At 37.9% G+C, this 17,995-nt stretch overlaps 1 protein-coding gene across 1 annotated transcript; it reads right to left on the bottom strand.

Moving 5' to 3' along the window:
* Window positions 1–1,476: 1,476 nt before the first annotated feature.
* On the bottom strand, window positions 1,477–13,319 carry metap2a (methionyl aminopeptidase 2a). The gene is made up of 11 exons (XM_060889677.1): window positions 13,181–13,319; window positions 10,012–10,116; window positions 9,810–9,875; window positions 8,008–8,110; window positions 7,315–7,476; window positions 6,631–6,812; window positions 6,431–6,525; window positions 3,312–3,408; window positions 3,126–3,229; window positions 2,677–2,792; window positions 1,477–1,760 (listed from the first exon to the last, which is right to left on the bottom strand). Exons 1-11 carry the CDS (start codon window positions 13,317–13,319, stop codon window positions 1,508–1,510), a joined length of 1,422 nt encoding a protein of 473 aa, XP_060745660.1. The 3' UTR covers window positions 1,477–1,507.
* Between the last annotated feature and the right edge of the window lie 4,676 nt (window positions 13,320–17,995).

Here is a 17,995-nt window from a genome sequence, read left to right on the forward strand (position 1 = left end):
AAGAAAAAAGTAGCTTGTAATGATACGGGAAAAAAAACAAGGAGGTTCCAGGTTCGGCCCTAAAAAGCTGCTCCTACCATAAACAGCAGTAAATAAATGGCAAGTGTCCTTTCAGAAAACGTCACTGATTCTATTTTCTGTGTTAAATCATTTCTTAAAGCTTAGACCCCTTCATTCATTACATTCACCATACATTAGATTTGATTGGACATGTGCTGATATTTACTCAAATCTTTGCTTGTGATATTGTTTAAATATAAACACAGTGTTTTACAGTAAATGAATCAACAACGTCGACCAATCAGGATGGAGAATCGATATCAACACGTGATTGCTGTGCAATCGATTTTTTTGAAATATTTTGGTGTTTCTATTATTAGCTATCTATGTTCCATTAGGCTAACATGTACAGTAATTGTGTGAGTGTAGTAATTGTGCATGGATTCCTCAAAAGCCGAAGTAGATGAACTCAATTACAACAACCTGGCACATTTTCAGTAAGCCTTTCTTAGTCTTATTTGTTAAATTACAGAAAGAAATTAATTGCATATGTAATTTCTCGGGGGGCACGGTGGCTTAGTGGTTAGCACGTTCGCCTCACACCTCCAGGGTTGGGGGTTCGATTCCCGCCTCCACCTTGTGTGTGTGGAGTTTGCATGTTCTCCCTGTGCCTCGGGGGTTTCCTCCGGGTACTCCGGTTTCCTCCCCCGGTCCAAAGACATGCATGGTAGGTTGATTGGCATCTCTGGAAAATTGTCCGTAGTGTGTGAGTGCATGAGTGAATGAGAGTGTGTGTGCCCTGCGATGGGTTGGCACTCCGTCCAGGGTGTATCCTGCCTTGATGCCCGATGACGCCTAACGCACAGGCTCCCCGTGACCCGAAGTAGTTCGGATAAGCGGTAGAAGATGAATGAATGAATGAATGTAATTTCTGCCCTAATAGTTGGTTAATCCTAGTGTCGCTTCAATAACAAGAGCATGTCTTGTGAAATAAGAAAGTTTCCAGGAGTCTCTACTATTAAACTGAATAGTGGTGTCTATTGTTGTGTTTTATCTGCTGTCCCAAATAATCCCACATCATTTATATAGAATTGCTCTCAGATCGTTTGACAGACCAGACAAGCATCTAATCCGACTGTTCTATCATGCTTGTCATACGGGGGAAGATAGAGACAGACAGGAACATGCAAATATCCCATTTGTCTAAATAACAGCACCTCAGCAATAAAAGATCAAATTGTACCAATACAGAAATGGCTGAATCCATTCAGCTTTTACTGATAGACACTTTTGGGAAACAAGGCCCAGATCAGCAGCTACAGAAGTCTATCTGTCCTTCTGCATAGTTTAGAATTCATATAGCTTTTCATGCGAAAGGTTGCAGCATCCACTGCCCCGGCCAGTTAGTTAATACATTCCTATTATTAATGTGTGCGTATTAGCGTGTGTCCCATTCGGGCGGTGTAGCTTCTTTTGTATAGAATTTGTAGCTATTCGTAGGTCTGGGTCAATAGTCGTCTCCTCGGCTCACCACTTCCTTGCACGTGGGCCTGAGCAGAATGGTGTGTTCATACTGAGCTGTGTAAGAGCCCTTGGCATCACAGAGAGGTGGGTAGGGGTCGATGATGCCCAGGTCGCACAGGTTCTTCAGAGCCATCAGGTATTTGCTCTCACCGAGCCGGTCCAGCCAGCGCCGGCAGAATGCCAGTGTCCCGAAGTTCTCATTTACCACATTCAGCAAGTGTTTGGCTCTTGGTAGCCTGGAAAAAATTACACACAAGTAGGCAGGAGGTAGCAAGGTTCAAAGTTCAAACTGTCCCTCAATATTCGAATGAACTTCCAACACTTAAATATAAAAAAAAGAAAAGGAACAAAGAAACACTTACAGCAGCTCTAACACTTCTACTCTATGCACGTTTCTCCTCTAGCTCTCTATTAAAAATCTTGTATTGTAGCACTACTTATATTGTCCTCTGCATGATATAACTTTTTGCTGATCTTAGCTTTTTAACTTTTTCAGAAGGAAAATCACGAAATTCAACACAGACTTTTAAGACATCAGCTGCAGTAATTCCGTCAAGCTCAAAACATTGACGCAATATTATTTATATATGCAAGTCCATTAGCAAGCCTGGAAAAAACAAACGGTTCCAATGAAAGGACAAGTGTTGTGATTAGGGATGTACACGTGGATCTGAAGAGCCAGTTAACTGTTTGAGGTGCTATAGTAGTTATACACTATGCAGGTATTAGCTTTGGTCTAAAATCAGTCAGAAAATCTGAAAATGAAAAGCAGCAGTATTTTGATTTAGTGTTCAAGATGTGCATCAGGACTAAAAAATGTCTCAAATGCAAGTTTTTCTCACACACGTTGATTGGAGTGATGCACAAAGACAGATAACATGTTAACGCCATTGAATGCCTTCACAAGGCTTTCATAAACATGATTTGAATAATTATTAGCTCCTTTTATTCAGAATCAGCAACATTTTCCTCAGATCTTTTTTTCCAAAAAAACAGTGAACATTTTTTCACTTCAAGTGAGTTATTTCTCCTCACTAAGCAATGCTTTTTTTGTCCAATATTCTGCATGAGCTCCATTTCATCTCCATAAGCCATGGCTTAAAATCCGTTAATAAAAAAGATGGAATTCCAACTCATCACACACACTCCTACCTGATTGGTACATGTCCAACATCAAAGTTCTTCATGTAGTGAGAACATTCCATGTCATCGTGCACAACTCCCTTCCCTGTACTGCCAAATGTCTCGATCGCATACACCTCACCTTCCTACACACCCACAGACACATACACACACACAGACATGCATGAGTTCAATACACCAGGATAAAAACTGTTAGGAAAATATAGTCATGGTCTTTTTCACCAAATCAATCAATAATTAAATAGTAATGTGACCTGGTTTTAATTATAATTTAGTGAGGAAACACCAAAATGGCACTCACACTTACTCAATTGTGTATTTTCACTAAATTCCCCAAGGAAAATTTCTCTCTCTCTCTCACACACACACACACACAATGGAAGAATGGTTTGCAAATAAACTATAGCTATGAAAGTTCGGAGAAATGGGAAAATGTTTGATATTTGAAATGAACACACCTCCATTCTGGTGGCTTCACCACCCTTTACAATAGGAACTGTTTTTCCAGCATGAATCCGGTATTGTCCAATGGAGTGACCATTCAGGTTGCGGATTGGCTTAACTAAAATGAGAAATAAAAACTGTAAATGTTTGTAGTGGTGAATACATCTGATAGAAAAGTCTAAAAAACATGTAGTCCATACCTTGGTATGTTTTCCCATCTAACTCCACCTCATACGACTCCATGACTTCCTGTATAGACTCTCCAACATCACAGAGACGCACGTCAATGCCTGCACACTGAGAAAACACACACCAGTCACGTGTGCATTCAAAGGTAATGCTTTACAGTCTCCAATTAATGCTTTACAATCTCAAATTAATGCTTTATAGCCTACAGTTAATGCTTTATAGTCTACAATTAATGCTTTATAGCCTACAATTAATGCTTTATAGTCTACAATTAATGCCTAAAAGTCTCCAATTAATGCTTTATAATAAATACCTTATAATCTACTAAGCAAAGTAATGCTTTCATGTCTGCATTTAATCCTTTATAGTCTACAACACTTCATAATGTACAATAAATGCTCTATAGTCTACAATTAAAGCTTTATTTTAGTCTACAATTAATATTGTATTCCACAATAAATGCTTTATTTTCTATGATTATTCCTTTACTGCTTTAATCTATAATTAATGCTTTACTGTCTACATTTAATGTGTTATAGTGTACAGCAGAGGTCCTGCAATGCTAGTTTTTATTAATTTAACAATTTAATAACCATTTAATAACCTGCCTTCCGCTTCCTCTTTTCCGCTACACACCCACGAAGCAACATTTACACCGGGTATTGTAGGTATGTGTAGGTATAAATTGTCCTGTCTCTCTAAAGACCAGCATGATTTACATTTGATTTCTCCTGTTTAATTTTGCCAATTAACACCGATTTACCTCGTCAAAACCTATGCTTAGCAAAACCTTGCTGATAAACCTAGTTTAGCTTGTAATAAGCATGCCTCATAAGCAACTGGTCTATCTTTGCAAAAAAAGTAAGTGATTTTTGTTATTGAGAAACAAAAATGATATGCAAGCAGGGTGTGTGTGTGTGTGTGTGTGTGTGTGTGTGTTAGGGCTGCAACAAACGATTATTTTGATAATCGATTAATCTAACGATCATTAGAACGATGAATCGACTAATCATCCATTATTGTCAAAGTCATTGACGACTAATCAGTAAGTTTTGAACGATTATTCAGCTTTTTCAATTAGTTAAAACATTGAGTTATACATATTCTAACTATAATATAAAAAAAGAAAATCACTTCAGCTTTTGAAATGGTTGTTTTAATGAACTTTGAGCCAACTAAACAGGTCATTCTCTTTTTAAGCACTGTTTAAATATTCTGTTATCTTTTAATTAAAAAAATATATTTTTACACAAATGAATCAGCTGCATTACAAAAAAATATATATATATATGTATGAATGTAAACATCTCTTGGCAGCAGTATAAAGAGCTTCATTTGTAAAACAAGTGTTCAGTTTAATGAAAAGCAGTATGTAACAGTGTCCTTTCTGCACTGGCCTTTTTTGGATTTTCAAATAAGTGCTGAATTAAAATGAAGAAATGTCAGCATATCAACATGTTCACGTGACAAGCTTGCTCTTTTTTTTTTTTTTTGTGAGCAAATGTTTCCTGCAGCAGAGTTCACAACGCAAGTTCTGCCTTGCATGTATTGCACACAACTGCATTTATGGTTGGAAGTTTTGTAAAACTTTCCCACACCTTGCTTGTTCGCATTCGCTTGCACTCCGTCATAATTTGCGCTTCTTTTAAAAGTTCTCTTCTACCGCATTTATTAGGGCTGCATTACACTCTAGCGCTACAGCGCCGTAGCGGTCAAATCGCGATATTGCAGGCCCTTACATTAGGACACGTGAGAACAAACGACTACTCGACAACAAAGATATTTGTCGACATTTTTTTATTGTCGACGTTGTCGACAATGTCGACTAATCGTTTCAGCCCTAGTGTGTGTGTGTGTGTGTGTGTGTGTGTGTGTGTGTGTGTGTGTGTTTGTCCATTCCCTATAAACAGCATAGTGAATTATGGGTATTCCAAAGGCAGTGGTGTTAGTGGGTGTACTTACTTAGTATTGTCCACTATGTTTTTGAACATGACTATTACAAACATTATAAAAATGTCTTCATTAAAATAATGAATTGAGTGCAGTAAATACAGCCAATGAATAGATCTTGTATTTTACTACATTTTCTACTACATTCTTACTCTGAACAAAAAGACTATTCTGATTAGTTGGCAGAATGCTAAAGAAAAAACTACTAAAGTGAGAGACTGACTGGACTGACTGGTCCTATTGTTTATCCAATTGTTCATTGCACTGAGCTTTGCTTGAGCAATAAAAAGAGCATGTACTGTTGAAAATCATACACTTGATGGTGGTGTGCACCTACAACACAAGTGACTGACTACTGCTGCACAAACAAAACAGTCCATTTTATTTTTACTCGTTTTTTTTATGTATTCCATTTTAAGACTTCAACAAATCTGTGTAATGAATCTAATTTTGAGAAGATTTAAATGTGCTGAGACTGTGCTTCTCTAAGATCAGATTCATCAGTTCCACAGTTTCATAGTATAAGAAGAAAACGCACCATTATTTGTAGTACAAGCTCATACAGTACATTTAGTAGTCCTAGTAGTAATCGCAGTAGTGGCTCAAGTGGTTAAGGATCAGGGTTTTTGATTGAAAGATCGGGGTGGTAAAATGCCCCAGCACTGCTGTGCTGCCACTGTTGGGCCCTTAACCCTCTCTGCTCCATGGGTGCTGTATCATGGCTGACCCTGTTTTCTAACCCCAACCTCCAAAGTTGGGATATTCGAAGAAAGAATTACTCTGTGCTGTAATGTATATGTGATAAAATAAAGGCTTCTTTTTACATGTACATTTCCAGCATTTGGCAGACTTACATTATCTTTTTTTTATACAACTGAGCAATTGAGGATTAAGGGCCTTGCTCAGGGGCCCAACAGTGGCAGCTTGGTGGACCTGGGATCGAACTCACAACCTTCCAATTGGTAGCCCAACACCTTAACCACTAGACTATCACATGCTTCTATTCAAATCTGTATGAGTCTGAGGGACAGTTAATAGACCAGCAATGGAGGAGCAGAGATCACATTTTGGAGTGTAAGGGGTAAAAAAAAAAATGGGTGCCAAATCCTGGCACATAAAAGAAGATGAATTTGAAATAAAGAGGTTTCAAACATGTACGCATGTCCACACATCAGCACACCTTGATTCCGGTATCTGTGGCGTCTTTTACAGCCTCAAGCAGGTGGTCGTACTTCGGATTGAATGTGACAGTAAAGGCACAGTCAATAATCCTCCCTGAAAGCACACATGCAATAGAATCAACATCAGTAATACAGACGAGTACAGATTCATAATATTTTTAAACAGTTCACCTCATTTGAGCTCTGTGTGTGTTTGTACCATTGATGTGGGTGCCAAAGTCAATCTTGCACACGTCGTCATACTTCAGCACAGTGGGGTCTCCAGCGTTGGGTGTGTAATGAGCAGCGCAGTTGTTGAGAGAGCAGCCGGTGGGAAAAGCCAAACCTGCTTTCAGTCCATTCTCCTTAATCAGCCTCCTACTGCACTCCTCTAGATGCTCACTGAGAGAAAGAAAGAGAGAGAGAGAGAGAGAGAGAGAGAGAGAGAGAGAGAGAAATGAGAATTAAACTCAAATTCAAATGTATTTATAAAAAAACGCAGCCCTAACACACCACAATAAAAGCCTATAAAAGACCTATAAAAGCAAAGCCTTAAAATGATATGCCATAAGATGGATTTTCAACATGTTCTCAGAGGTCAAGGAACTAATAATCTGGTACTCCATTCTGCAAATCTGGTGCAGCGATCTCCTTTATCGTTTAAGCATGACTGAGAAATATCACTGGTTATTAGATCTTACATGGATGTAGATCTCCGGAACTGAACTCACTGTTTATTTTTGCACAAATTAAGAGCATAAGACTGAGGTTGATGAACGTGGTTACACAGTATTTTCCCAGGATGCCACACATATGCAATAATATCTCTTATTGTCTTTATATACACTTTGCAGATGTCATTAGTTTATTTAGTTAAGAATATAGGATTGTGATTGGTCCTCACCAGATGTCGATCATATTCTGGCCTGGTTTGATCCAGCTCTTCATGTACCGCCGTACCTGCCGATGTGCCTCTGCGGCCTGGCGAAAATCATTCCACATGTCTTCCCTGGCTTCGTCTAGGACACGCTTCTCCTCACTGCTCATTCGCCACGCAGCACTCCGCCTGGACAAACAAACCATTCTCACATATACACCAACACTGATACACTCATACATATATTTCTCAGATGGATGGATGGATGGATGGATCGACCGACAGACAGACAGACAGACAGACAGACAGATAGACAGATAGACAGATAGATAGATAGATAGATAGATAGATAGATAGATAGATAGATAGATAGATAGATAGATATTTTATTGATCCTGGAGGAAAATTAAGAGCCGTGAGCTGAAAGCAAAAAGCTCTTAAAAGCTGTTTGGTCAAAATGTCACAATCAATACAAAGTTGTGGGTTTCTTCAGCACTCAAGCAGGAAAATAAGGGACAAGACTCGGTTTGCACCAGGACTACCTTAAATAGTACAAGAGTGTGTGAGTGACCTTTGTGTCAGGTGCCTCAGCAATATAATACAAGATAATATTACACACTGCACAGGGTAATCTGAGGGAGAGCACATTTCAGCTAGGACAAGGTGATCCGAGGAGAGAGAAGGAGAGAAGGGGAACGACAACACACACTGGTCTCTTACCCATCTTGTGAGGAAGGATATTCACACTCCTCTCCAACAGGAAACACTCCGTTTGGGTAAAGCTCACATATCGACACGGAAGGAGGATCAGTTTGTGTTTTAGCTGCAGAAAGACAGTAACCGATGTTACATTAGATAAAGGTCGAGATATAGATACATAGCAGGGTTGCACGATATGGTTTAAATCAGCATATTGTGTAATATGTCATGCTTAATGAGTGGCCTGCATTACTTTAAGCTAAATATTTTTTTCATCCTAGCAGTGGAACAATATATACAAATACTTACAGAAAAAATATCTGAAACCTGTGAGATAAGAAGGCTCACATAACATAAAGCACATACAGACTATAAGTATAAGGCCAAATGTACAGTATGTGTTACCCTGACCATCACACCATTTTGTGGTTCTTCCCTAAACTGTTTCCTCAACATTTGAAGCACATAATTGTACAGAATATCTTTCTGTAATGCAACAAACCCAAATCTGTAACAATGCCCCTGTACACAAAGCGAGCTCCATGAAAACATGGTTGGAGTTCAACTTGCTGGGCCCTGACCACAGTTCTCAGTGTGGGTGAGATAGTTAGGTGTCCACATATAATAATAAATTATAAATTCTCTGACTCATTAAACCTTGAACTGACTAAGAAAATATTAACCGATGTGCTTTGCTATCTAATGTTCTACGTGAAACTTTTAAAAAGTTTCCTCCAGAGAGGAAAAAAGTGGAGGAATTATTAAGATTTTCTCTCCATCTTTTAGTCTAACTCTGGCAAAGAGGAGACAGCTTGTCTGAGCTAAGAACATTAAAAAGGAGCATTTTTGGACCGACACAGCATTTCACTGTCACTGTATAGAGCCATAGTCAAAGATAAACTGAACTTTTTTCAATTAGACATAAATACACTTTATGAAATAAACAAAAATTCTACCACTTTTTACACACAACAAAAAAAATTGAACATTGAAATATCAGATATCATAAAAAACCTTAACAAATTGTTAAAAGATCCAATCAGAAAACGCATTATGCAGAATGACCCTTGTGATTCTTGTGAGAATTACTGTGAATGATTCTACTCAGAAACTATGAAGATGGCTTTGGACTATATTTGCTTTGATAACTTTAGGACTGCAATTGTCACAAACAGCCTTGCACTCAATCTCCATAAGTGAACAGTTGAGAACTGCAACAAGATAAAAGACTTTTTTTATTACAACTTGCACTTTTTGACAGTTTCTGAAAGGAAATGATTTATAATCGTACTCTCCGGTGTCACCAAGATGAGAATGGTTTCCCTTTTGAGTCTGGTTCCTCTCAAGGTTTCTTCTTCATATCGTCTCAGGGAGTTTTTTTTCTTTTCTACTGGCAGCTCGGGCTTGCTAAGTAGGGACATACATTTAAAATTTATATGCTAAATTTACATACTCTGAATTTATATATTTCTGTTAAACTTCTTTAAGAAAACATCCATTGTTAAAAGTGGTATACAAATAAAATTGAACTAAATTGCAACCTGTCTCAGTTGTAATTCACGGTAGATCCAAAGTATCTGTTGACTGAATAAATATAGATGTAAAAATAAATAAGGAGCCATATTGATCAGTGTGTATGGATGCACGGTATTCAAAAGAGAGTGGAGATTGCACTGCAGGATTTTCCCAATGGTACAGCATGCTTGGCCCAGAGCCAGTTCACTCTACTGCTCTGCCAGGCATGAACTCATCCACTGGGCCAGGAATAAGAGCAAAATTTTACTCTAGTGTCCAAGAAAGACAGAGAGGGAGAAAAAACTCACGGCCACTCTTTTTCTTCGTCTTCTTCTTCTTTTTGTTCCCAGCGGAACTGTCTCCATCCTCTCCGTCTGTAAAATATGTTATCAGACAAGCCAGTATAATGAATGTCAAGGCTGTGACGCTGTACTCTTCTGAGTCTGATTATGTGCATGTTTGAGACCGGAGTGAGCATCAGCCTTGATCATCAATGTGTTTGTGTGCTACCTTCTTCCCTGTTCTCGTCTCTTTCTCTTTCTTCGAAGCTCTGCTGCTCTAGTGACTTCCTCGTGTCCTCAACAACTCCATCCTCCCCCAGTTCTGCTTGTCCTGCTGCAAAGTCACACACACACACACACACACACACACACACACACACACACACACACAGGTGAATGAGAAGCAACGGAAGTGCTAATGCCACAGTTTCATCCACAGCTGCATTTCTCATCAGCTATACCCATGGAACATTGAGACAACTGATTGAGTGGTTGAAATGGATGTCAGTTTGGAAGGTGGACAGCCCCATTTCACATGAATGAGATGGAGGTCTTGGCAGAGAGCACACAATACACTTCATCATAAGTATAACCTTGAGAACACGGCTAACTTTATACACAAGCCTCTGTATACTCTGTGTACTTATATACTATTTTAAAGAGTGCAGCAAACTAGAACATTTGCACAGAAATTAAAATGTAGTACATATAAATAAAAAAAAAAAATGACTACCTTCTATGAGATGCCATGTAATCAGAAAAGATGAAACAGCAACTAAAGTTGGCTGAAAAGAGCTTCAGTGCAGTTTTATTGTGACACTTTCTAAATCCTAACCTTACTTTCTATTGGACACTCTATTTACACACTCTTGTGTGTAGCCATTATTTAACGTATTCATTCAATTATTTATAAATATACACTCACTGAGCACTTTTTAAGAAACACCTTTACACCTGTACACCACATTCATGCAATTTTCCAATCAGCCATATGGCAATATCATCCAATCCTAAACCAATATTAGCAAATCCTATAACAATATCATCCAATCCTACACCAATATCATCCAAACCTAAACCAATATTAGCAAATCCTATAACAATATCATCCAATCCTACACCAATATCATCCAATCCTACACCAATATCATCCAATCCTACACCAATATCAGCCAATCCTACACCAATATCATCCAATCCTACACCAATATCAGCCAATCCTACACCAATATTAGCAAATCCTACACCAATATCATCCAATCCTACACCAATATCATCCAATCCTACACCAATATCATCCAATCCTACACCAATATCAGCCAATCCTACACCAATATCATCCAATCCTACACCAAAAGCATCCAATAATGGGGCAATTTCATCCAATCCTACACCAATATCAGCCAATCCTACACCAATATCAGCCAATCCTACACCAATATCAGCCAATCCTACACCAATATTAGCAAATCCTACACCAATATCAGCCAATCCTACACCAATATCAGCCAATCCTACACCAATATTAGCAAATCCTACACCAATATCAGCCAATCCTACACCAATATTAGCAAATCCTACACCAATATCAGCCAATCCTACACCAATATCAGCCAATCCTACACCAATATTAGAAAATCCTACACCAATATCAGCCAATCCTACACCAATATTAGAAAATCCTACACCAATATCATCCAATCCTACACCAATATCATCCAATCCTACACCAATATCAGTCAATCCTACACCAATATTAGCAAATCCTACAACAATATCAGCCAATCCTACACCAATATTAGAAAATCCTACACCAATATCATCCAATCCTACACCAATATCAGTCAATCCTACACCAATATTAGAAAATCCTACACCAATATCAGCCAATCCTACACCAATATTAGCAAATCCTACAACAATATCAGCCAATCCTACACCAAAAGCATCCAATAATGGCGCAATTTCATCCAACCCTACACCAATATCAGCCAATCCTACACCAATACCAGCCAATCCTACACAAATATGAGCCAATCATATACAAATATCAGCCAATCCTACACAAATATCATCCAATCCTACACCAATATCATCCAATCCTACACCAATATCAGCCAATCCTACACAAATATCATCCAATCCTACACCAATATCAGCCAATCCTACACCAATATCAGCCAATCCTACACCAATATCAGCCCATTTTCCTTACCCTTTAAAAACTTTGAACAAAGAAGTGTTTACAAAGAAAATATTTCTTTTAGTGTATTTACACAGAACCCCATTTGGTTCTCTAATAGACATGTAGTCATTCATATACACACACAACTTTCTCACTAATCCTACCTAACATCATTTACTGTTCACAAAATCTACTGAAACATTTTTCTTTATATGAAGCAGCTGTAGCACAATTTCAAACAATACGGAGAGTTTTTAGTGTGCAGTACAATTACACTTCTTCTGAGGTCAAATAATGAGGGAAAGAAACCAGAAACACAGCAGGACACTGTAAATCTAGTAATGTCTCGAAATTTCATCTGCACACAAGGCTGAGAATCTTTTGTAACAGTGCTCTGTTTCCCAGGTTCTTATCTCCCGGTGCAAGCACTTTTTTTGCATTTTAGCTTTGGCAAGCTAAGTATAAAAGAAAAATAGGATTCTGTCATCATCCCTAATACAAACAAAGAGAAAGGAGACTAAAATCATACATCATTTACGTAAAACATACTTATATGTTTCAGAAAATTTTTTTTCAGTCTGCATTTTAAAAAAGTAGGGTTTCACAGAGGTTATATGGGGTTCTTAAAATTATGATTCTTTTACAATTTACTTCATTACATAACATTTGTAACATGGTGCAAATAACTAAACAGCTAAAAGAGCTTACAAGAACTTCTATGTTTTGTATGAGAGTGGTCTTGTATAAATGCACCTGTCATTTTAAACTGATGTTTTTTGTTATTATTATTATTATTATTATTATTATTATTATTATTATTATTATTATATTTGAACATAATTCATAATTAAGCTGGGCCTAAAAGAAATGCGGACATGCAATTTCCAACAAAATATATAGGTTTACCTCTAGTTATCCACTACTGTCCACTACTCAGAGTATTGACAGGAGCTCAGTACTGCACCAGTGGGATTGGCCAAGAGCGGTAAAGCACTTGGACCTTGTCCATAGTGCACTATATGGGGTGTAGAAGCCTGTTATTTCATACAGTGCACTTTTATACATAGTACAGAGAGCTAGTAAGGGTTGAGTCACGTGAGCGCGTGTTAAGTTTGACAGAGTGGTTACTGTACACCCAAAGCTAGAGGTCCTCCATCCATCACTACCCGACTTCCCCACCTCACTACCAGTCCTTCCTACCTTACAGACTCACCCCAAACAGCGCCTTTGTTCTTCTTTCTCTTTTTTTTCTTCTTTTTCTTTGCATGGTCGGACTCTGTCGCGTTCCCGTTCACCAGCGCATCATCCACGCATCGCTCCACCGGTAACGTCTCCATTCCTGAGTACTGCATGATGGAGAGAGAGAGAGAGAGAGAGAGAGAGAGAGAGAGAGAGAGAGAGAATCTCTGCAACCAGAGCCAGCTTCAAAGAGAAACATCTGGGTATACCACAGATGGGCGGAGCTAAAACTCAAGTGGGCGTGGCTTGTCACATAGAAGCGTTTGAGGTTGGATGGTGTCCCAAACTCCATACAAACAGGTTAAACAGAGGAGAGGCGCATCTTTGGTCATGCGTAATTGAATGATCGTGATGGCAGCGTCTGTTCTCTTATTGCACAGTACATGCACTCAGCATTAAAATGAACTTTAGCATATACCAGAAGTGCTAATTGTACAAATGAACAAAATGCAGGTTCATTAATTACATTACATTATGTACATATACAATATATGTAAAATATATTACATGCAAGTATTGTGTACATTGTATATACACTACTATATATAATATTACATCGATCAGGCCCATCAGGCATAACACAGATCAGGCATACTATTATGACCATCTTGCTAATATTATGTTGGTCCCCCTTTTTGCTGCCAAAAACAGCCCTGACCCATCAAGGCATGGGCTCCACTAGAACCCTGAAGGTGTGCTGTGGTTTCTGGCACCAAGATGTTAGCAGCAGTTCCTTTAAGTCCTGTAAGTTGAGAGGCTTCCATGGATCGGGCTTGTTTGTTCAGCACAAACCATTCCTGAACAATTTTTGCTTTGTGGCGGGTTGCATTATCTTCCTGAAAGAGACCACAGCCATCAGGAGATACCGTTTTCATGAAATGGTGTACATGCTACAACGCTTAGGTAGGTGGTACGTAGTAACATCCACATGGATAGCAGAGCCCAAGGTTTCCCAGCAGAACATTACCCAAAGCATCACATTGCCTCCTCCGGCTTGCCTTCTTCCCATAGTGCATCCTGGTGCCATGTGTTCCCCGGATGAGAAATGCAGACACACCTGGCCATGCACGCGACGTATAAGAAAACGTGATTCACCAGACTGGGCCATCTCTTAAATTGCACAATGGTCCAGTTTTGATGCTCCCGTGCCCATTGTTGGCACTTTTGGCATGGAAAAGATGTCAACAAGGGCACCCTGACTGGTCTGCAGCTATGCAACCCAATACACAACAAACTGTGATGCACTGTGTATTCTAACACCTTTATATCAGAACCAGCAATAACTTCTTTAACAATTTGAGTTTAAGTAGCTCATCTGTTGGATTGGACCACAAGGGCCAGCATTTGCTCCTCACGTGCATCAATAAGCCTTGGCTTCCCATGACTCTGTCGCTGATTCACCACTGTTCCTTTCTTGGACCACTTTTAATAGATACTGACACATATTGAGGCACATAGCCTCGGACACCATACATTTTGATGCCAGAACTGAGATAAGGAATACTAAAAGACATTCTTTAATAACAAAAAAATAAGCTTTCTTCATGTTTGTAAAAGAGTGCTGAGCTATCAAAATCAAACACAAAGAGGGGAAATTAAATCTACATGAGAGACACAAACAGAATTATATATCATGCATGTAGTCTGAGAGCTCATAATATTTATTTCACATGCGTTTATCAGCAGCTTGGATGTTTCCATCACACAGGGCAATATGGGGATTTTATAAGATCATAAATTATACGAATGTGGACACGTGACTGTCACATCCATATGTAGGTCTTCAATTGTGAAGAATGTCTTTGTATGTTGTAGCTGGAACTTGTGAAGACCCAAACCTGTTACAGGAATACAAGGCCCCTGTGCACAAAGCAAGCTCCATGAAGACATGAGATGGGGTGATAGGCAGAAAGATGTATGTAGTATCTTCTAATCAGACACTTAATTACACACACCTATTTTGTCTGTGTACCTCATATGCAGTGTACATAAAGACTCAGCTTTACATACTGGCTGTATATATTTTGACTTCTGTCAGACTTCTTCTAATGTTACTGCACGAAATATTGTTTGAACATTCAGTATTCACATACAGTATATACACTGGTCGGTCGGCGCTGTTTCTGTTACTGTTTATTGTCTTTTGTGTATTGCATTTTTTGTACTTTTTGTATTGTCTTGTAATTTTGTGTCTGCACTGTCTTTTGTCCTGCACTGTCTTGTCTGTCTTGTCCTGCACTGTTTGCACCAGGTTGCACAGTTGCACTTTATGTGGCTAAGACAACTTACAACTCCTTAGCCCTGTCTTTGTTTTATGTAGCACTATGATCCTGGAGAAACGTTGTCTCATTTCACTGTGTACTGCAACAGCTATATATGGTTGAAATGACAGTAAAAGCTTCGTGACTTGACTTGAAGAGCAGCAATAACACTGAGGTGGGCAAGAGACAGTAAAGGGGTTTAAAAGAGTAAAAGTATCTACACTGTAAATGCAAGTAAAATCAGTCTACAGTACACAGCAGTACAAATGGGCAAACAAAGACACTTCTATGTAAAAAGTGAAATGTTTGTCTTGGGATTTATCACAAAGCTTCTGAAGGTGTCCACCAGATGGCAACTTTGCCTTGTATTCCTCTCTTCCACTATTGTTTCGCAAAATGTGTGTACTTACAGCTTTATTACGACCATGTTAACTAGCATGTAAATTTCAAATTAGGGAATTTTCTGTAAAACTGGAACACTTCCTAGTACCGCTAACTATTCTCTACCATTATATCAACAGGTTTGATTCTCTCTTAAGCCATAATACCTGAAACTAGTTAAAACGTTAGTGATATGACAAACTAGGTTTAACACTTGACTTGGAAATGAATATCCATATGTTCCCTCATGTCTTCATGTTGTCCTGATGTGCTTTGTTTGGTAAGACCAATAAAGTTGTGGGGGAAAAAGTGCTAATAGATTTAAAACATGCTTTAGACAGACAGGTATTGGTTTATTGTCCCATCATTTACTTTAAACCTACATCTGACCGTACTGACAAAGTTCTACTTAAAATAGCTTATTAATTACAGATGACTATATATTTACAGGATTAGCAGAATTTATTTTTTATGCAAAATATGTTTATGCTAAATACCTAAATGCTATGCTAAATAGAATAAGATAATTGATAATAAGATAATTGCTAAATAGAATATGCTAAATAGAATAAGATAATCGTATGCAATATAAATATATAATATAAATATTTATATTTATATTATATATTTATATTGCATACGATTATCTTTGCCCATAAGGATATGTTAAATGAGTAATAATAATAATAATAAAAAAAATCAAATTATTTTCCACGAAAGAAGCATATGGAAAATTATAAGCATAGACTGTGTATGTATGGTGTACAGAATCATTTTTGTTGAGGATAATGAGAAGGGGAGAATTAAATACATATTACAGAGATTCGGGTCAAAATGTTAAGTTACTTTTGCAGAACAATATGCACTTATATTTCCATCTCTGTGTGTGTAGCTAGAACAAAATCTAACAGACAGAAGTTATAAACTCTAGAATTTTCTAACTATTATTACAGACATTTTCTAGGTTTATACAACCTTCGCTTTCCATCCTAATGATCCAAGATATGTAATTACACCTGAATGCACACTTGGTGTTTGGAGACACTTTGTGTGCTCATGAGAATAATCCATACAGTGAATCACAAGCACAAAACTATACGCTCTGCTTGAAGAATCTTTTATTTACAAATGATAAGGCATAGTTGTGAGGACATACACACACACTCCCAGAGCTGCTCGCTCACATGTAGTGTATCCATCATAGTCACAACTGCTTGGGGGAAGTCCAGGAGTACGCATGGAAAAAGTCCGAAAGAAGACCGAGACATGAACATACTCACATCAGAATAACAGATGCACAGACGAAGGATGATGCATCCACGTCACATTGTCTACATTATTTTTTTTTTTTTACATTGTATACAACTGAAATCTTTGGAAAAATCTTATGAAACAACCTCAGTGACTCCAGTTCATCCAAGAACAGAGGTTAAGGCATGAATTTGTGTTATAGATGATTAAATGGTATTGAAGGTTTATATACAGGAACAATTCATAGAAAATAAACCCAGGTATACATGACAGCTGAGAGAGACTTCAGCAGAGGTGAGGAATGCTCTCAAGAGGTAATAAATAACTTTGTTTTGTTACCTGGAGTTGCATAATTTAGAGATTATGCACATTATATTCCTGCCAACTGACCATCAACAGCACACAACCTTTATTAGAACCGTGGATGTGAAGGAAAATGTGATGTGTTAAGAATTACAGAGCAAAATGCTGGATAAGGGAACTGTAATGTCTTAATTAACATTATTTACTAAACATGAACAGTTCATCACCTTAAGTATCATGTTAAAGTAATCAACACTCGTCTTGAGTGTCAATCAACAAAAGTTTATTCAAATCACGAATAGAAATAAATGTCTGTCATGCTCATAGTAAAATAATATTATATCTCATGCCACAGCAGTGCTGAATTTTCTATTCTGATCATCTGATGAGTTTCTATAACAGCTCTGTCCTGTCAGCAAGGACTGGAAGGCATTAGAAAAGTATTAGTAATTGATTTGATCTATTATTTACTTTAATATAAGATCTTTGGTGCAACAGATTATTTGGAATTATTTTTCCACCAGAAACCTTAATGCAGCAGATCTATTAGGTCTATTATTAATTAATTTGATGCTTATTTCTTTCTTTCAGTA

This window comes from Tachysurus vachellii, chromosome 16 (genome assembly GCF_030014155.1).
Source record: "Tachysurus vachellii isolate PV-2020 chromosome 16, HZAU_Pvac_v1, whole genome shotgun sequence".
In the NCBI taxonomy this organism is placed as follows: Eukaryota; Metazoa; Chordata; class Actinopteri; order Siluriformes; family Bagridae; genus Tachysurus; species Tachysurus vachellii.